Consider the following 22,182-nt stretch of genomic DNA (forward strand, 5'->3'; position numbering starts at 1 on the left):
CCATTTATATCATTCTTTTGTGAGAATTAGTACATTTTATGGCTTGGCATTATATATATTATCATGATTTGACTCTTTCTGAAGGACAGAACATGAAAAGAAGAGCAATATCTGGCATTTAGAGCAGAAAAAGGAAATCACATCAGAAGGTCCATATGTCTGTTTTACCTTTGCCCATGCTCTGCTCCTCCTCCCTGCTCTCCTCCTCCTGCCTGCTCTCCTCCTCTCCTCTTCTCTCCTCCTCTCCTCTGCTCTCCTCCTTTCCTCTTCTCTCCTCCTCTCCTCCTCTCTCCTCCTCTCTTCTTCTCTCCCCCGTCCTGCTCTCGTAGTGCCGACAGAAGGTCTGGGACATCTCCTTCAGACGCCGGGCGATGCTCTCGGTCGGGTCTCTGGCACACGCTCTGAAACACAATGTAGGAAAAATATATGTTTTCGATGACGGGACAACAATATAACGTGATGCGATTTATATTTTAGTGCGATTTATATTTAAGAAAGCGCGATGAATGCTCGTGTAACCTGCACTTCCTGTCGCTCTTTTATTTTGATGGGACATTTCCTGTGCTTTCCGAGGAAACTGCTGTTGTCATTTTGATTGTTGCAAAAGTAAATTGAATTGAAAATAGTGGTTAACGGAGAAAGTGAAGCTTATGTGTCACGTAAATGTGATGAAATGTTATTGTGTGTCGTGTGTTGTGGTTTACTGGAGCAGGCGGGACAGTGTGTGTCGTGTGTTGTGGTTTACTGGAGCAGGTGGGACAGTGTGTGTCTTGTGTTGTGGTTTACTGGAGCAGGCGGGACAGTGTGTGTCTTGTGTTGTGGTTTACTGGAGCAGGTGGGACAGTGTGTGTCGTGTGTTGTGGTTTACTGGAGCAGGCGGGACAGTGTGTGTCTTGTGTTGTGGTTTACTGGAGCAGGCGGGACAGTGTGTGTCTTGTGTTGTGGTTTACTGGAGCAGGTGGGACAGTGTGTGTCTTGTGTTGTGGTTTACTGGAGCAGGTGGGACAGTGTGTGTCTTGTGTTGTGGTTTACTGGAGCAGGTGGGACAGTGTGTGTCTTGTGTTGTGGTTTACTGGAGCAGGTGGGACAGTGTGTGTCTTGTGTTGTGGTTTACTGGAGCAGGTGGGACAGTGTGTGTCTTGTGTTGTGGTTTACTGGAGCAGGCTTGACAGTGTGTGTCTTGTGTTGTGGTTTACTGGAGCAGGCGGGACAGTGTGTGTCTTGTGTTGTGGTTTACTGGAGCAGGCTTGACAGTGTGTGTCTTGTGTTGTGGTTTACTGGAGCAGGTGGGACAGTGTGTGTCTTGTGTTGTGGTTTACTGGAGCAGGCTTGACAGTGTGTGTCTTGTGTTGTGGTTTACTGGAGCAGGCGGGACAGTGTGTGTCTTGTGTTGTGGTTTACTGGAGCAGGTGGGACAGTGTGTGTCTTGTGTTGTGGTTTACTGGAGCAGGTGGGACAGTGTGTGTCTTGTGTTGTGGTTTACTGGAGCAGGCGGGACAGTGTGTGTCTTGTGTTGTGGTTTACTGGAGCAGGTGGGACAGTGTGTGTCGTGTGTTGTGGTTTACTGGAGCAGGTGGGACAGTGTGTGTCTTGTGTTGTGGTTTACTGGAGCAGGCGGGACAGTGTGTGTCGTGTGTTGTGGTTTACTGGAGCAGGCTTGACAGTGTGTGTCTTGTGTTGTGGTTTACTGGAGCAGGTGGGACAGTGTGTGTCGTGTGTTGTGGTTTACTGGAGCAGGCTTGACAGTGTGTGTCGTGTGTTGTGGTTTACTGGAGCAGGCTTGACAGTGTGTGTCTTGTGTTGTGGTTTACTGGAGCAGGTGGGACAGTGTGTGTCGTGTGTTGTGGTTTACTGGAGCAGGCTTGACAGTGTGTGTCTTGTGTTGTGGTTTACTGGAGCAGGCGGGACAGTGTGTGTCGTGTGTTGTGGTTTACTGGAGCAGGCGGGACAGTGTGTGTCTTGTGTTGTGGTTTACTGGAGCAGGTGGGACAGTGTGTGTCTTGTGTTGTGGTTTACTGGAGCAGGCGGGACAGTGTGTGTCTTGTGTTGTGGTTTACTGGAGCAGGCGGGACAGTGTGTGTCTTGTGTTGTGGTTTACTGGAGCAGGCGGGACAGTGTGTGTCTTGTGTTGTGGTTTACTGGAGCAGGTGGGACAGTGTGTGTCTTGTGTTGTGGTTTACTGGAGCAGGTGGGACAGTGTGTGTCTTGTGTTGTGGTTTACTGGAGCAGGTGGGACAGTGTGTGTCTTGTGTTGTGGTTTACTGGAGCAGGCGGGACAGTGTGTGTCTTGTGTTGTGGTTTACTGGAGCAGGTGGGACAGTGTGTGTCTTGTGTTGTGGTTTACTGGAGCAGGTGGGACAGTGTGTGTCTTGTGTTGTGGTTTACTGGAGCAGGTGGGACAGTGTGTGTCTTGTGTTGTGGTTTACTGGAGCAGGCGGGACAGTGTGTGTCTTGTGTTGTGGTTTACTGGAGCAGGCCGGACAGTCGTTGGCTGGGCCCTCGCCTGGTGCCGGACAGCAGCGTGTGCAGTCGCCCCACGCTCTTCAGGGCGCCGGAGATGGGCGAGCAGAGGCCGTTCTCCCGCACGAACCTCCTCCCCGTGAGAGGGGTGCACACCTTCAGGGCCGACGCCTGGAAAGGCACACATCGCATCGTCAGGGTGTGTCGCTCATGTTCCACAGAATGGCAGTAAATGATGTCAAACGTGTGCACGTGAACCACAGTATTTAAATCCTAGCAGCAGCTTGAGGAATATTTCATATTTAAGTGTTATACGAGGTGGCCGTATGATACACAAGGAACGTAAAATATATACTAAAGTTAAATATATTCAATCATATTTTTACAAAAGGTGAAATGTTAATTTGTGAACTTTACTAGTTTATTTTACTCTTTACCGTTTATTTTTATTTGTTTGTTTATTAGTCGAGGACACTGCATTTTAACCAACAGAGTGAATAAGCAGTAAATATGCCTATTCTAAAATATTCATATTTATGGTTTATTGGTAAATAATGTTAATCACAGGCAGACAACACAAATGTCAGATATTATCATATATAATGAAGAAGAAGCAGGTGCTGGTGTCTCACAGTGAGGCTGGAGTGCAGCCTGTAGGTGGCGCTGTCCTCCTCCTCCTCCTCACACAGAGCGGGCCCCGGGGTCCCGATGTCCTCTCGAGCTCCGTCCCCAGTGAAGATCCGCTCGTCCAGACCTCCAGACGCCAGAACGTGCTCCTCGTACACGCGATTCAGCCCCGAGCTGTGTTTACAAACAAACAAGTAAACAAGCTGTGTCTGTTTACAAGTAAACAAGCTGTGTTTACAAACAACAAGCTGTGTTTACAAACAAGTAAACAAGCTGTGTTTACAAACAAGTAAACAAGCTGTGTTTTGTAAACAAGCAGTGTTTACAAGTAAACAAGCTGTGCTTACAGACAAACAAGCCGAGTTTACAAAAACAAGTAAACTGTCTGTGTTTACAAACAAGTAAACAAGCGGTGTCCGCTTATAAACAAGATGTTTGTTTACAAACAAGTAAACATGTGGTTTCTGTTTACAAACAAACCGCAAGTAACTAATCAACAGGATTGGACGGCACAGAAAGCATTAACGTGATTATTCTAACATTTGACTAATGAACGAGTGGAACGTACAAACTGTCTCCAAAGTTCACAGGATCCAGAAAGCCGCTCAGCGCGTCCTCTTTCCCCCGGAGAATCTGCACAAACAAACAAACAAACACCACTTTATTCCACGTGAACGCTTTTAAAAGGAGAATCTAGAACTGCGCGTCAGAACAACAAACAGCCTGACACGGAGCAAGGATCATGTGAATGCTTTTTGTGCTCTTTTGTGTGGCATGAAGAGAATATTATCAATGTTTTGTGAAAAAAAATAAGCTTTCCAACCAATGTTTTGTCACTATTGGATTGAAGGGGAGCGGAACGCCTGACTGTTTTGAACACGTCACGCATGTTAGATCAAACCCATGATTCAAGGACAAATCTGACCGACGTTGGACTAAATTGCACTTTTATTTGGATTGTGTGTCTTTTCTTTGGAGGCCTCACCTTCCTTAGGGATCATCTCAAAATGGGTTGAAGCTGAAAAGACTTAATTTTTTTCGTCTCTGGCTTCACATAAAATGTTACACGTTGATAAAACGATAGTAGGTTGATAGACCTGCTCACCTCTAGTGAACATCCCTGAACATACTTTGGTAAGTTTATATTTAGAAGTTATGAACTCTCCAAATAATGTCACCTGTCGCGCATGTTTGTTTACTCAATCCACATGGTCCACAGGCCCTAGGGGCCCTACGGCACATCCCATTCAACCCAAACTGTGAGATGACCACATTGAGATAGTCTCAAGAGGATGAGAGAGTGAGAAACTAATGTTTCTTGTCAAAACCTGTAATTGCCAATCGCGTGCGTTTAGACCTTAGACATGTCAGAATGACAGAAGCAGAACACGCGCTTTCGCGCTTCTGTGATTGGCCGAAACCTCATGCGGGTTTGTGTTGGTCCTTCTTCCGGTCAGTGCGTAGGACGTTACTAGAGCCAAATCTCTTGGTCATTTGCGCCGCGTCTTGCCGCAAAAAAGCTTTTCCAACTCTTCTGCACCAGCCGTGTTGGTGACGGCGACGCCCGCCCCGCTCCCCGCCCTGGCCACGGCGCGCCATGCTCCCCTGTACGCACCCGCCGTATGCGCCGTGAGCGCAGCGCTCAAGCTGTGTTGTCGCCGTGATCGCAGCGCTCGCCGTGAGCGCTCGCCGTGCGCCGCACACGCACTCGCTCCCTAATGTTGGCCTAATGCTCGTTGCTGTGAGAGTTTTTTAGCATTTCAAAACAATGACTGCCACGACGATGTATTGAAGCTTCAAAGTAACAAAAAGACGAAATGTAGGTTCAACCCCCCCCCCAAGACGAAAAATATTAGGTCTTTTCAGTTTCAACCCATTTTGAGATGATCCCTTACTTTTTTTATGATCCCCTGACTTTGTCTTGTCTGCGTTTTCATGCTTTGTGTTTTAAATGGTGAAAAATCGGGGAAATACCCTTTTGTGGAAGAGTTTCTTGATGAAGGGTTTCCAGAAGTGCTCTTTGACACCTTTGGCCTCCAGGACCAGGCCATCGTGAAGTTCACACAGAGGCTGCAGGAAACAGAGCGGCGCCGTGGGAGGACGGAAGTCTTTAGAGCCGAAGTCCTGCGGGAGACCTGAGGAGGAACCAGAGAAGAGTAGAAGATCAGGTTTGAATTAAGCTGAGGAGGAACCAGAGAAGAGGAGAAGATCAGGTTTGGATTAAGCTGAGGAGGAACCAGAGAAGAGGAGAAGATCAGGTTTGGATTAAGCTGAGGAGGAACCAGAGAAGAGGAGAAGATCAGGTTTGGATTGTCTGAGCTGAGCCATCGTCGCCCCCTGCTGTCTGGGAGGAAAACCAGCTGAAAACAACTCGCCTGAGAAACCCTGGCCCTTTACTTTCAGTCACGTTTACACTTTACACTTTTACAAACTTCTCCTGAGGCGTTAGCCTGATTAACCTGAAACTTAGTGAGACTCATCTTCAGGCTTGGGCCATCAAAAGCTATCAAAAACATATTATCTGCGTGTTATAATCTGTGTTTGACCAACATATTGAACGTTTCAGCACAAACAATGCCCATATTTGGAAGAAGACAGGAAGTGCCACGGATTGAGCAGGAGGTGCAACATGAATGGAGATGAATGGAGGCTTTTCTGTTTGTCGTACGTTGTAGATACACGTGTGGGTTCGTAAGTTCACGTCGGAGGTCAGACCGTTTCTCCAGCACGATGTCAGCAGCAGGAAGCCACCTCTAGATTTATACACAACGGACACGATCAACCGCCGGAGCCCTGGAGCAGGAGGTACAGTCACTGGAGTGATTTAAGACCGGACTTCCTCAAGCTGTGGAGAGGAACTGTGGTGCTCTGGAGATGTTCGAGCAGCATATGGAACGCGTCTAACAGAACACGTTTAGTTCTACAACGTGCGTGAAGACGGCTGTGTGTGTGTGACTCTTGTTTTGAAGGTAAAGTGTGAGGAGATGTTGGACCTGTGAAGCTGGGGTTGAGCAGCTCCTTCCTGCAGGAGGCGAGCAGAGCGCAGGAGAACACCAGGTCCACGGAGCACAGCAGCAGGTGGTACGAGTTCACCAGGTCGTCGCTGATCATCGGGAAGTTCCCTGCAGAACCGAGAAGAACATGAGTTACTACAGCTGCAGAACCGAGAAGAACATGAGTTACTACAGCTGCAGAACCGAGAAGAACATGAGTTACTACAGCTGCAGAACCGAGAAGAACATGAGTTACTACAGCTGCAGAACCGAGAAGAACATGAGTTACTACAGCTGCAGAACCGAGAAGAACATGAGTTACTACAGCTGCAGAACCGAGAAGAACATGAGTTACTACAGCTGCAGAACCGAGAAGAACATGAGTTACTACAGCTGCAGAACTGTGAACATGAGTTACTACAGCTGCAGAACCGAGAAGAACATGAGTTACTACAGCTGCAGAACCGAGAAGAACATGAGTTACTACAGCTGCAGAACCGAGAAGAACATGAGTTACTACAGCTGCAGAACTGTGAACATGAGTTACTACAGCTGCAGAACCGAGAAGAACATGAGTTACTACAGCTGCAGAAAAGAGAAGAACATGAGTTACTACAGCTGCAGAACCGAGAAGAACATGAGTTACTACAGCTGCAGAACATGAGTTACTACAGCTGCAGAAAAGAGAAGAACATGAGTTACTACAGCTGCAGAACCGAGAAGAACATGAGTTACTACAGCTGCAGAACCGTGAAGAACATGAGTTACTACAGCTGCAGAACCGAGAAGAACATGAGTTACTACAGCTGCAGAACCGAGAAGAACATGAGTTACTACAGCTGCAGAACCGAGAAGAACATGAGTTACTACAGCTGCAGAACCGAGAAGAACATGAGTTACTACAGCTGCAGAACCGAGAAGAACATGAGTTACTACAGCTGTACCTTTAAAACACATTTTTATCGAGTACTTCTGGTCAGAGCTCAACTGCATCTCACCTTTAGTTCCGAGTTCTCACCTTAGGTTCAGAGTCCCTCACCTTAGGTTCAGAGTCCCTCACATTAGTAGAAAAAGCTTCAGTTGTAGTCATCTGGACTCAGTTAGAAAAAGTAGACGTTTCGACTCTCATCCAAGAGTCATTGTCAATAACAGAATTTAGGTCGAGAACTCCGATATTTATACTGTTCTGTGGTAAGACCCGCCCATTGGGAGGAGCCTTCCTGAAGTAGAAATCTTCCTGTTATTTATAATGGGTTACTGAACCCCTGGAAAGGTAAAGGACATTCAGATGCTAATCAGGTACTCAGGGTGGTTGAGCCAGGGTCTCACTAAGACAAAGAGGTTTTAACAGCCCATTAAGATTCTGAATAGGCTCGGTAGATAGAAGGGGGGAGTTTCTGTTGAAACAAACAACTCTTTCTACTTCAGGAAGGCTCCTCCCAATGGGCGGGTCTTACCACAGAACAGTATTAATATCCGTGTTCTCGACCTAAATTCTGTTATTGACAATGACTCTTGGATGAGAGTCGAAACGTCTACTTTTTCAAACTGAGTCCAGATGACTACAACTGAAGCTTTTTCTACTATGGAACACGCCTGGACGAATGAGGGATTACACCGACATATTTCCCTCACCTTAGGTTCAGAGTCCCTCACTTCAGGTTCCGAGTCCCTCACTTCAGGTTCCGAGTCCCTCACTTCAGGTTCAGAGTCCCTCACTTCAGGTTCAGAGTCCCTCACTTCAGGTTCAGAGTCCCTCACTTCAGGTTCAGAGTCCCTCACCTTAGGTTCAGAGTCCCTCACCTTAGGTTCAGAGTCCCTCACCTTAGGTTCAGAGTCCCTCACCTTAGGTTCAGAGTCCCTCACTTCAGGTTCAGAGTCCCTCACTTCAGGTTCAGAGTCCCTCACCTTAGGTTCAGAGTCCCTCACCTTAGGTTCAGAGTCCCTCACCTTAGGTTCAGAGTCCCTCACCTTAGGTTCAGAGTCCCTCACTTCAGGTTCAGAGTCCCTCACTTCAGGTTCAGAGTCCCTCACTTCAGGTTCAGAGTCCCTCACATTAGGTTCCGAGTCCCTCACTTCAGGTTCCGAGTCCCTCACCTTAGGTTCCGGGTTCTCACCTTTGGCGTGGACAAACAGCACCCAGCAGAAGTGGAAGAGCTCTGGCACGGTGCACGGGTGTCGTCTGCAGAACAAACACATTTAGTCTGATTCTTTTATACATTTCTCCGATGTTTGTCTCGCTGCTGCTGCTGAAAAGGTAAATAAAGGCGTGGCCGGTCTCACCTCTGCTTCCGGCTGCGGTGAACTCTGGCCGGTTCTTCGGTCGGAGCCTTGAAAATGGCTTTGAAAATGGGCACGTACTTCCTGAAGATGACGGCCGACACGGTGAAGTTCCTCTCCAGTTTCTCGGTGCCGTGGCAGAAGTCCTCGGGCAGGTGCAACATGTCCTGCCACTTCTTCATCTTGTTGAAGAACTCGACGAGGCTGAACAGGACCAAAGCACAAACCAGATCAAAACAACAACAACAAATCATTTATTACAAATATTACACATTTTCTTTAGAACTTTGAGCACAATTTGTGTTACATAAAAGGACAAATATTATGCTTTATTTGTGTTCTCAGCCTTTAAACAAGCTCTTGAGAACCTTCAGTTTGCGATCTCATGTTTTAGAACTAAAAAAAAAAGTTTTAAACGAAACAAATGACGTCCGATGTCTCCAGCTTAACCAGCGCGAGGAACTGACTCGAGCGCTCCATCTACTGGCAGCAGCGGGAATGACACATTGAGTGTTTATGTGTTCGTTGAGGTTAAATGATCTCAAATGAAGGATAAAAATGGCCTCATGTGTGAGTTTACAGTGGACGTGTTGTCGTGCAGTGCTGGTGTTGACCTCATGGGGGCGCTGCGCAGGATCCGGGTCAAAGAGACGTAGTTCCCTTCAGAAGTTCCTTTGCCCACAGTGGGAACAGAAGAGCGACACGCCACGTACAGAGCACAGACCAGCCAGTGACGCTCGTCTCCCTGGAAACACAACACACAACATTTTATACAACACAACACAACATACACTTTATACAACACAACATACAACACAACATACAACACAACATACACTTTATACAACACAACATACAACACAACATACAACACAACATACACTTTATACAACACAACATACAACACTTTATACAACACAACATACAACACAACATACAACACTTTATACAACACAACATACAACACAACATACAACACAACATACAACACAACATACAACACAACACAACATACACTTTATACAACACAACATACAACACAACATACAACACAACATACACTTTATACAACACAACATACAACACAACATACAACACAACATACACTTTATACAACACAACATACAACACTTTATACAACACAACATACAACACAACATACAACACTTTATACAACACAACATACAACACAACATACAACACAACATACACTTTATACAACACAACATACAACACAACATACAACACAACATACAACACAACATACACTTTATACAACACAACATACAACACAACATACAACACAACATACAACACAACATACAACACAACATACAACACAACATACAACACAACATACACTTTATACAACACAACATACAACACAACATACAACACAACATACACAACATACAACACAACATACACTTTATACAACACTTTATACAACACTTTATGCAACACAACATACAACACAACATACAACACAACATACACTTTATACAACACAACATACAACACAACATACAACACAACATACACTTTATACAACACAACATACAACACAACATACACTTTATACAACACAACATACAACACAACATACAACACAACATACAACACAACATACACTTTATACAACACAACATACAACACAACATACAACACAACATACACTTTATACAACACAACATACAACACTTTATACAACACAACATACAACACAACATACAACACTTTATACAACACAACATACAACACAACATACAACACAACATACACTTTATACAACACAACATACAACACAACATACAACACAACATACAACACAACATACACTTTATACAACACAACATACAACACAACATACAACACAACATACAACACAACATACAACACAACATACAACACAACATACACTTTATACAACACAACATACAACACAACATACAACACAACATACACAACATACAACACAACATACACTTTATACAACACTTTATACAACACTTTATGCAACACAACATACAACACAACATACAACACAACATACACTTTATACAACACAACATACAACACAACATACAACACAACATACACTTTATACAACACAACATACAACACAACATACACTTTATACAACACAACATACAACACAACATACAACACAACATACAACACAACATACACTTTATACAACACAACATACAACACAAGGGTGTAGTTCTTACCTCCAGGGTGTAGTTCTTACCTCCAGGGTGAAGTTCGTACCTCCTGGGTGAAGTTCTTATCTCCATGGTGAAGTTCCAGGGTGTAGTTCTTACCTCCAGGGTGTAGTTCCTGCTGGTGCTGCGGTAGTTCCTCCACGCCTCGGCGCTCGCCTCCTCGTCCATGTTCACGGCGCGACACAGATCCTCGAACCCGGCTCTCGCGCTCTCGTCCTCGTCGCTCATGTTTGGACCGGAGCCCCGCGCGCGGATCCCGGAAGACGCCCCGCTGCTCACGCGCCGCGGACAAAACCCGCCGTGGAAAAGTGTTGTTACCGCGTCGTATGGTTCACGGTCCCGAGCGGCGGAGCCATTTAAATGCCCTGCGTCGACGTGCTGACGGCTACGCACGGTTCCCGGCGTAAGCGGCGCCGCGCGTGCGTAGAGTGACGTCATTTGAGTGCGTAGTGGGCGTGGAGAATAGGAAACGGGCGTATCGTAGCTGGGCGTTACGGAGGGGGCGGGGCGCCGAGGTCAACGTGTTTTCGTCATAATAAAGATATAATTAAAAAATATGTCATTATAACTAATATTTAGCGCGATTAAAGCACGTTGTAGATTATATTAAAGAGCTAAAAAAAAATTAAAACATAATTGTGGAGACGAAATGAAGTATAAAGTATAATTGTCAATGATTAATCCACAAAAGATCCAAAAATACTAATGATTTTACAACAAAACACAAGCAACAACTTTAAGCTCACAAAGGTTTAATTTGTGATAACAATTTCAACATATCTGTAGATACAATGAATAAAATAATCATTCTGGAGACGAGATGAAGTATAAATAAAGTATATTGTCAATGATTCATCGACATAAGATCCAAAAATACTCATGATTTTACAACAAAACATAAGCAGGTAATGATTTCAATGTAGATAAAATGAATGACATGATTGTGTGCTCATTTTTGTCTTGTAAAAAACACAAACAACAACAACAACAACAACAACAACAACACAAAAACAACCTTGATTTTTCATCTTTTGTGACATTCTGAGTTTAATCCCAGTTGATTGTGTGTAAACCTTCTTAAACCGTGAGCCTGATCCGCACGTGTTTCCTCCACAAACACTCGGGACATTGTTATTATCCATAGTTTTGTTTCAGAAATGCATTTTTCATTATGAGGTGAAACTGGGGCGGACCACCACAGCACGGCCAATCAGAGCGCTGCTTTCAGATCTAACTCTGGACTTAAAGCAGGTGAAACTGAAGCTTTTGTCCTGCACATTTGTGTTAAATATTATAACTTATCCCCGTTTTATCCTTCAGTTAGTTGTTTTATTATGGTGTAAAACCTGATGAAACCACAAGATGGCAGCAGATTATAACAGTCCAAGCTCTTCTGGGCCTTTAAAGGATGAACGCGCCGCAAAAAGCATCAAATCTAAGATCAACAATCAAAAAGCCAATCATTATTATTCATGTAACTGTAAATACATTAGTGGTTCAGGGATATGTCCAAACTTTGTCTTCTTATGTAGTTTAATCTGTGTTTGCCTGTGTTTTTCTTTTCTTGTAATATTTCTAAAAAGCTCCTAAATGTGCAGAAGCAGAAGCATTTATGACCAGTGTCAAGTCTGGTCTTAAATAATAATAATAATAAATATAGCCGCAAGCGGCAATGATCGGCCCTCGCCACACCGCCGCCACACCGCCGCCACGCCGCAAGAGGAGGGGGCGTGGCTAAAGCGCCCCAATTGTCCTTTTATTACGCCTACTGCTGAATCTGTGACGCTGTCACATCTTCTCCCCTTTGTTTTACCATCAAAAAGCTATTTTATTTTGAATTCTTGGCAAAATGTGCGGCTTTGCCGCACAGACACCGTGACTCTTTGAATAAAAATGTGGATAACTTTTGATGGTCCTGAAGATGAGTCTCACCAAATTTCAGGTTAATATGTCTAACGCCCTAAGAGGAGTTTGTGAAAGTCTAAAGTGTAAACATGTTCTGGCGATTTCCCCATTGGAATAACATGGAAGGTTTCGGTCATCGTTACGGCAACGCCATAACAATTATGACATGGGTCTCATTGACTTTTTTGATGGGGCCAAAATTGAGTTGTTTGTCAAATTTCATATAATTTCGCAAAACTAAATATTTAACCTCCATATAAAATCTGTAGGGGGCGCTGTGGCTCCAAATTAATTTATTTCACTTCAAGTAGGTTTAGGGCAAAGAGTTTAACAACTGATTCTAATTTGACGCAATTCGGACTTTATCTGCGCAAACGGCAGAAATGTAAAATTTGGGAGATTTCTGAAATTCTTGCTACAGTTTGCAGCTTCGCCGCACAGAGACCGTGAGAGGTATCAATGTAATTTGAATAACTTTTGATGTCCCACTCCTCAGTAGCATTTTCACCAAATTTCAGCTTTTTAGGGCCAACGCCCTGGGAGGAGTTCGTAAAAGTACGACATTTGGAAAAACTCCCGAGTCCTGCTTAGCCATTTTTGAACCAATATGGCCGACATTTGGTTGGGCGGACGGCGTTGCCGTAATAATATTTTTTACTTCTCTTGTCACCATCTACCTCTGCGCCAAATTTCATGATTCTACGATCAGATTTTTTTTGGGTCATTTCCCATCTCTCAATGCATTTTTGGTACATTTGGGGGCGCTGACGCGCCACTTTTTTTTTATTTTAGAAAAGGGAAATAGCAAGAATGTAGAGAGGCACGATTTTTAGAGGTGTGCAAATTTTTGTGACTTTTCGTCAATGTTCACTGGGTGAAAAATAGGGGGGTTGGTCCCGAGAGGAAAGAAAGAATGATATTCCGATGCGAAAACAATGTTTCCCATTTTTCAAATATCATAAACTATACATTTTCGGAAAGCGCTCGCGCTTTCCTACCTCATGATGTGGGTCCCTGGTCACTGACGGGTTCTTTCGTTAATTTTGAGTGGGCTCCGCCCACTTTGTGTTTTTGGCCCTCTATACAGTAATAATGTTCAATTTTTGCATTACATGCTTATATGCACGGAACATGCAAGAGATGGGGAACGTATTCGTGAGCTACTTAGGGCAAATGAGTGCTTTATATGGGGATGACTACTACTACTACTACTAATTAGTATGCACGGGGCGTGCATGAGTGAAGGAGTGCGTTAGTGAGTGTTTGGAAGTGGGCGAGCGCTTCGCGCTCGATTTCGTGCGCACTACGTGCACTTTTGCAGCCGTGCTTCGCACGGCCTTACGAGATTAATGGGCCTCTCGCCAGCTTGTGGCGCTCGGGCCTAATCATAATAATATGAGAAAAATAAATCAAATCTGACGCAGCAAGAAGCAAATGTTTATATCATAAACTTCAATCTTTTGTCACTTTAGATTTACTACACTTCTTTCTGTAGGCGGAGTCTGAAGAGTTACTACAGTTACTCGAGTATTTGGGGCTGGAGTCAAAACCATGACTGAACAAAGACACTAGCCAGTTCAATGTATTTATTATGATTATTACAGGAATGTGAGGAACGTTCTGGTGTTGACGGGAAAATCCCACCGAAAGTCAATGTTTGTCTGAAGTTTGCGTCGCGTTCAGAGTCCGACTGAGTCTCCATGGAGACGGTCAGGACACAGCTGTAATGTTCCACAGTGTCCCACATCTCCATGGAGACGGTCAGGACACAGCTGTAATGTTCCACAGTGTCCCACATCTCCATGGAGACGGTCAGGACACAGCTGTAATGTTCCACAGTGTCCCACATCTCCATGGAGACGGTCAGTGTTCCACAGTGTTCCACAGTGTTCCACATCTCCATGGAGACGGTCAGTGTTCCACAGTGTTCCACAGTGTCCCACATCTCCATGGAGACGGTCAGTGTTCCACAGTGTCCCACATCTCCATGGAGACGGTCAGTGTTCCACAGTGTTCCACAGTGTCCCACATCTCCATGGAGACGGTCAGTGTTCCTCAGTGTTCCACAGTGTTCCACAGTGTTCCACATCTCCATGGAGACGGTCAGTGTTCCACAGTGTTCCACAGTGTTCCACATCTCCATGGAGACGGTCAGTGTTCCACAGTGTTCCACAGTGTTCCACATCTCCATGGAGACGGTCAGGACACAGCTGTAATGTTCCACAGTTTTCCACACTGTCCCACATCACCATGGAGACGGTCAGGACACAGCTGTAATGTTCCACAGTGTCCCACATCTCCATGGAGACGGTCAGTGTTCCACAGTGTTCCACAGTGTTCCACATCTCCATGGAGACGGTCAGTGTTCCACAGTGTTCCACAGTGTTCCACATCTCCATGGAGACGGTCAGTGTTCCACAGTGTTCCACAGTGTTCCACATCTCCATGGAGACGGTCAGTGTTCCACAGTGTTCCACAGTGTTCCACATCTCCGTGGAGACGGTCAGGACACAGCTGTAATGTTCCACAGTTTTCCACACTGTCCCACATCACCATGGAGACGGTCAGGACACAGCTGTAATGTTCCACAGTGTCCCACATCTCCATGGAGACGGTCAGTGTTCCACAGTGTTCCACAGTGTCCCACATCTCCATGGAGACGGTCAGTGTTCCACAGTGTTCCACAGTGTCCCACATCTCCATGGAGACGGTCAGTGTTCCACAGTGTTCCACAGTGTTCCACATCTCCATGGAGACGGTCAGTGTTCCACAGTGTTCCACAGTGTTCCACATCTCCATGGAGACGGTCAGTGTTCCACAGTGTTCCACAGTGTCCCACATCTCCATGGAGACGGTCAGTGTTCCACAGTGTTCCACAGTGTCCCACATCTCCATGGAGACGGTCAGGACACGCCAGGCTCAGGTGCAGGGCTCGTTTATAAAGCGCATGAACAAACCGGTCAAAATGTGACGAAGGACGATAAGTTTGTCCTTTTCAGACAAATTCCCTCCTGAGTTTCTTTTTGTGAATCTTTGTTCCACACTTACATTTATTACATTTGTTATATTTATTATATTTAGGATATTTATTATATTTATTATATTTATCATATTTATTATATTTATTATATTTATTATATTTATTATATTAGTTCCGTCTGATCGCTCTGATCAGCTTCATTAATAAATACAGCTGAGTGTCGTCTGCAGAGCAGGAAGTTAATGCCATGTGACCTGATCATGTGACCTGATCATGAGACCTGATCATGTGACCTGATCATGTGACCTAACGGCAGCATGTAAAGAGTGAACAGAACTGGACCAAGTACTGACCCCTGAGACACACCGTAAGTTACTTCAGAACAAGGTGAGGAGCTCGGGGTGTGTCTGCTGTGGTGGGCTCTGGACACTGCTGTGGTGGGCTCTGAACCCTGCTGTGGTGGGCTCTGAACCCTGCTGTGGTGGGCTCTGAACACTGCTGTGGTGGGCTCTGAACACTGCTGTGGTGGGCTCTGAACACTGCTGTGGTGGGCTCTGAACACTGCTGTGGTGGGCTCTGAACACTGCTGTGGTGAGCTCTGGACACTGCTGTGGTGGGCTCTGAACACTGCTGTGGTGGGCTCTGAACACTGCTGTGGTGGGCTCTGAACCCTGCTGTGGTGGGCTCTGAACACTGCTGTGGTGGGCTCTGGACCCTGCTGTGGTGGGCTCTGAACACTGCTGTGGTGGGCTCTGAACACTGCTGTGGTGGGCTCTGAACACTGCTGTGGTGGGCTCTGAACACTGCTGTGGTGGGCTCTGAACACTGCTGTGGTGGGCTCTGAACCCTGCTGTGGTGGGCTCTGAACACTGCTGTGGTGGGCTCTGAACACTGCTGTGGTGGGCTCTGGACCCTGCTGTGGTGGGCTCTGAACACTGCTGTGGTGGGCTCTGAACACTGCTTTGGTGGGCTCTGAACACTGCTGTGGTGAGCTCTGAACACTGCTGTGGTGGGCTCTGAACACTGCTGTGGTGGGCTCTGGACCCTGCTGTGGTGGGCTCTGGTCACTGACTGGAAAACTTCAGATAAGTTATTGTCCTGTAGATGGGAAATAAGTCTGTAATTTACGAATAGTTCGGGATCGAGGTTAGGCTTTTTCAGAAGAGATTTAATGACGTCATGTTTGAACGACGTGGAACAAGTATTTAGTCCTGGTCTTGTCCTGGTTTAGTCCTGGTTTAGTTCTGGTCTAGTCCTGGTCTAGTCCAGGTCTAGTCCTGGTGTAGTCCTGGTCTAGTCCTGGTGTAGTCCTGGTCTAGTCCTGGTGTAGTCCTGGTCTAGTCCAGGTCTAGTCCTGGTGTAGTCCTGGTCTAGTCCTGGTCTTGTCCTGGTTTAGTCCAGGTCTAGTCCAGGTCTAGTCCTGGTCTAGTCCCGGTCTTGTCCAGGTCTAGTCCCGGTCTAGTCCTGGTCTAGTCCCGGTCTTGTCCAGGTCTCGTCCTGGTCTTGTCCTGGTTTAGTCCAGGTCTAGTCCAGGTCTAGTCCCGGTCTAGTCCAGGTTTCGTCCTGGTCTTGTCCTGGTTTAGTCCAGGTGTAGTCCTGGTTTAGTCTAGGTCTCATCCAGGTCTAGTCCAGGTCTCGTCCTGGTCTTTGGTCCATCAGGTGCTGACCACATTATCTTTGAGGAGTCGCTCTTCTTCACAGAATCTCATTCCCTCAAACGCATCACGAGCCGTTCACAGACGTCACACGAGCTCGAGACACAAACACATTTCAACTCTTTAAGACTCAGGAGAGAGAAGGCCCGGCGACGCCAAAAGAATCGCCCACGTCAATCAGGCCGAAAACAGCCACTGGATTACCACATAATGATGTCACAAGGTGGGACAGAGCAGCCGAGGCGGAGGAAATATGGAAATTGAAAGAGCTTTTTTACGATTAAATGAAAGGTTTGGAGTTATTGCAGTATTATTCTGTCGGAGCCGGTTATGTGGCAGACTGAAACGTCTCATCCTCCGTCTGAGCGATGACACTGTTTGCGATGTAAAGATATTCCGCCGCCGGTCGAGATGAGGCCGGAGCCATATCCACGCTCAGAGGAAAAACCTCATAAATAGTCCTGATTATGACGCCACAAATGACACAAGTTGATGTTTAAAACTAAACAAAATGCAAACATTATTGACCCTTTTTTAAATTATGAATTGTTGAAAAGTAAAGTTTAAGTTTGCATTTGTGTTTTGTGCTGATTGAATATCGCATTGATTGAACTAGATGATGTGCAATGGCTTCAGCCAATGCGAGTGTCTGTGTTCTTGCCTAAAAGTACTACATGTGTGTAAGAGTACCACATGTGTGTAAGTAGTACTACGTGTGTAAGAGTACTAAATGTGTGTAAGAGTACTACATGTGTGTAAGAGTACTACATGTGTGTAAGTAGTACTACATGTGTGTAAGAGTACTACATGTGTGAAGGAGCACTACATATGTGTAAGAGTAATACATGTGTGTAAGTAGTACTACGTGTGTAAGAGTACTAAATGTGTGTAAGAGTACTACATGTGTGTAAGAGTACTACATGTGTGTAAGTAGTACTACATGTGTGTAAGAGTACTACATGTGTGTAAGTAGTACTACATGTGTGTAAGAGTACTACATGTGTGTAAGAGTACTACATTTGTGTATGTAGTACTACATGTGTGTAAGAGTACTACATGTGTGTAAGAGTACTACATGTGTGTATGTAGTACTACATGTGTGTAAGATTACAACATGTGTGTAAGTAGTACTACATGTGTGTAAGTAGTACTATGTGTGTAAGAGTACTACTTGTGTGTAAGAGTACTACATGTGTGTAAGTAGTACTACATGTGTGTAAGAGTAATACAAGTGTGTAAGTAGTACTACATGTGTGTAAGGAGTACTACATGTGTGTAAGTAGTACTACATGTTTGTAAGTAGTTCTACATGTGTGTAAGAGTACTACATGTGTGTAAGGAGTACTACATATTTGTAAGTAGTACTAAATATGTGTAAGTAGTACTGCATGTGTGAAGGAGTACTACATGTGTGTAAATAGTACTACATGTGTGTACGAGTACTACATGTGTGTAAGGAGTACTACATGTGTGTAAGGAGTACTACATGTGTGAAGGAGTACTACATATGTGTAAGAGTAATACATGTGTGTAAGTAGTACTACATGTGTGTAAGAGTACTACATATGTGTAAGAGTACTACATGTGTGTAAGGAGTACTACATGTGTGTAAGTAGTACTACATGTGTCTAAGGAGTACTACATGTGTGTAAGAGTACTACATGTGTGTAAGAGTACTACATGTGTGTAAGGAGTAATACATATTTGTAGGTAGTACTACATGTGTGTAAGTAGTACTACATGTGTGTAAGAGTACTACATGTGTGTATGTAGTACTACATGTGTGTAAGAGTACTACATGTGTGTAAGTAGTACTACATGTGTGTAAGAGTACTAAATGTGTGTATGTAGTACTACGTGTGTAAGAGTACTACATGTGTGTATGTAGTACTACATGTGTGTAAGAGTACAACATGTGTGTAAGGAGTACTACATGTGTGTAAGAATACTACATGTGTGTATGTAGTACTACATGTGTGTAAGAGTACAACATGTGTGTAAGTAGTACTACATGTGTGTAAGTAGTACTACGTGTGTAAGAGTACTGCATGTGTGTAAGAGTACTACATGTATGTAAGGAGTACTACATGTGTGTAAGTAGTACTACATGTGTATAAGAGTACTACATGTGTGTAAGGAGTACTACATGTTTGTAAGGAGTACTAAATGTGTGTAAGAGTACTACATGTGTGTAAGGAGTACTACATGTGTGTAAGTAGTACTACATGTGTGTAAGTAGTACTACATGTGTGTAAGAGTACTACATGTGTGTAAGTAGTACTACATGTGTGTAAGGAGTACTAAATGTGTGTAAGTAGTACTACATGTGTGTAAGAGTACTACATGTGTGTAAGTAGTACTACATGTGTGTAAGAGTACTACATGTGTGTAAGGAGTACTACATGTTTGTAAGTAGTAATACATGTGTGTAAGTAGTACTACATGTGTGTAAGTAGTACTACATGTGCGTAAGAGTACTACATGTGTGTAGGTAGCACTACATGTGTGTAAGAGTACTACATGTGTGTAAGAGTACTACATGTGTGTAAGTAGTACTACATGTGTGTAAGTAGTACTACATGTGTGTAAGAGTACTACATGTGTGTAAGTAGTACTACATGTGTGTAAGTAGTATTACATGTGTGTAAGAGTACTACATGTGTGAAGGAGTACTACATGTGTGTAAGTAGTACTACATGTGTGTAAGTAGTACTACATGTGTGTAAGAGTACTACATGTGTGAAGGAGTACTACATGTGTGTAAGAGTACTACATGTGTGTAAGTAGTACTACATGTGTGTAAGTAGTACTGCATGTGTGTAAGTAGTTCTACATGTGTGTAAGAGTACTACATGTGTGTATGTAGTACTACATATTTGTAAGTAGTACTACATGTGTATAAGTAGTACTACATGTGTGTAAGAGTACTACATGTGTGTATGTAGTACTACATGTGTGTAAGAGTACAACATGTGTGTAAGTAGTACTACATGTGTGTAAGGAGTACTATATGTGTTTAAGGAGTACTACGTGTGTGTAAGAGTACTACATGTGTGTAAGGAGTACTACATGTGTGTAAGGAGTACTACATGTGTGTAAGTAGTACTACGTGTGTAAGAGTACTACATGTGTGTAAGAGTACTACATGTGTGTAAGAGTACTACATGTGTGTAAGAGTACTACATGTGTGTATGTAGTACTACATGTGTGTAAGATTACAACATGTGTGTAAGTAGTACTACATGTGTGTAAGTAGTACTATGTGTGTAAGAGTACTACTTGTGTGTAAGAGTACTACATGTGTGTAAGTAGTACTACATGTGTGTAAGAGTAATACAAGTGTGTAAGTAGTACTACATGTGTGTAAGGAGTACTACATGTGTGTAAGTAGTACTACATGTTTGTAAGTAGTTCTACATGTGTGTAAGAGTACTACATGTGTGTAAGGAGTACTACATATTTGTAAGTAGTACTAAATATGTGTAAGTAGTACTGCATGTGTGAAGGAGTACTACATGTGTGTAAATAGTACTACATGTGTGTACGAGTACTACATGTGTGTAAGGAGTACTACATGTGTGTAAGGAGTACTACATGTGTGAAGGAGTACTACATATGTGTAAGAGTAATACATGTGTGTAAGTAGTACTACATGTGTGTAAGAGTACTACATATGTGTAAGAGTACTACATGTGTGTAAGGAGTACTACATGTGTGTAAGTAGTACTACATGTGTCTAAGGAGTACTACATGTGTGTAAGAGTACTACATGTGTGTAAGAGTACTACATGTGTGTAAGGAGTAATACATATTTGTAGGTAGTACTACATGTGTGTAAGTAGTACTACATGTGTGTAAGAGTACTAAATGTGTGTATGTAGTACTACGTGTGTAAGAGTACTACATGTGTGTATGTAGTACTACATGTGTGTAAGAGTACAACATGTGTGTAAGGAGTACTACATGTGTGTAAGAATACTACATGTGTGTATGTAGTACTACATGTGTGTAAGAGTACAACATGTGTGTAAGTAGTACTACATGTGTGTAAGTAGTACTACGTGTGTAAGAGTACTGCATGTGTGTAAGAGTACTACATGTATGTAAGGAGTACTACATGTGTGTAAGTAGTACTACATGTGTATAAGAGTACTACATGTGTGTAAGGAGTACTACATGTTTGTAAGGAGTACTAAATGTGTGTAAGAGTACTACATGTGTGTAAGGAGTACTACATGTGTGTAAGTAGTACTACATGTGTGTAAGTAGTACTACATGTGTGTAAGAGTACTACATGTGTGTAAGTAGTACTACATGTGTGTAAGGAGTACTAAATGTGTGTAAGTAGTACTACATGTGTGTAAGAGTACTACATGTGTGTAAGTAGTACTACATGTGTGTAAGAGTACTACATGTGTGTAAGGAGTACTACATGTTTGTAAGTAGTAATACATGTGTGTAAGTAGTACTACATGTGTGTAAGTAGTACTACATGTGCGTAAGAGTACTACATGTGTGTAGGTAGCACTACATGTGTGTAAGAGTACTACATGTGTGTAAGAGTACTACATGTGTGTAAGTAGTACTACATGTGTGTAAGTAGTACTACATGTGTGTAAGAGTACTACATGTGTGTAAGTAGTACTACATGTGTGTAAGTAGTACTACATGTGTGTAAGAGTACTACATGTGTGAAGGAGTACTACATGTGTGTAAGTAGTACTACATGTGTGTAAGAGTACTACATGTGTGAAGGAGTACTACATGTGTGTAAGAGTACTACATGTGTGTAAGTAGTACTACATGTGTGTAAGTAGTACTGCATGTGTGTAAGTAGTTCTACATGTGTGTAAGAGTACTACATGTGTGTATGTAGTACTACATATTTGTAAGTAGTACTACATGTGTATAAGTAGTACTACATGTGTGTAAGAGTACTACATGTGTGTATGTAGTACTACATGTGTGTAAGAGTACAACATGTGTGTAAGTAGTACTACATGTGTGTAAGGAGTACTATATGTGTTTAAGGAGTACTACGTGTGTGTAAGAGTACT

General features: G+C 43.7%; 1 protein-coding gene across 1 annotated transcript in view; it reads right to left on the bottom strand.

The window, feature by feature from the left end:
* The window catches only part of rbl2 (retinoblastoma-like 2 (p130)), a 49,148-nt gene extending 38,231 nt beyond the window's left edge, over positions 1–10,917 (bottom strand). The window contains exons 1-10 of the mRNA XM_072434885.1: positions 10,685–10,917; positions 8,975–9,105; positions 8,364–8,564; positions 8,198–8,262; positions 6,081–6,209; positions 5,062–5,222; positions 3,656–3,720; positions 3,093–3,261; positions 2,468–2,631; positions 169–401 (exon numbers count right to left, since the gene is read on the bottom strand). Coding sequence (XP_072290986.1) covers positions 169–401; positions 2,468–2,631; positions 3,093–3,261; positions 3,656–3,720; positions 5,062–5,222; positions 6,081–6,209; positions 8,198–8,262; positions 8,364–8,564; positions 8,975–9,105; positions 10,685–10,813 — 1,447 coding nt within the window. The 5' untranslated portion in view covers positions 10,814–10,917. The remainder of the gene's footprint in view (positions 1–168; positions 402–2,467; positions 2,632–3,092; positions 3,262–3,655; positions 3,721–5,061; positions 5,223–6,080; positions 6,210–8,197; positions 8,263–8,363; positions 8,565–8,974; positions 9,106–10,684) is intronic.
* Positions 10,918–22,182: the final 11,265 nt, after the last annotated feature.

The sequence above is a fragment of the Eucyclogobius newberryi genome, unplaced genomic scaffold (assembly GCF_026437365.1).
Source record: "Eucyclogobius newberryi isolate DKJ021-1_F unplaced genomic scaffold, fEucNew1.0.hap1 SCAF_7, whole genome shotgun sequence".
NCBI classification, from domain to species: Eukaryota; Metazoa; Chordata; class Actinopteri; order Gobiiformes; family Gobiidae; genus Eucyclogobius; species Eucyclogobius newberryi.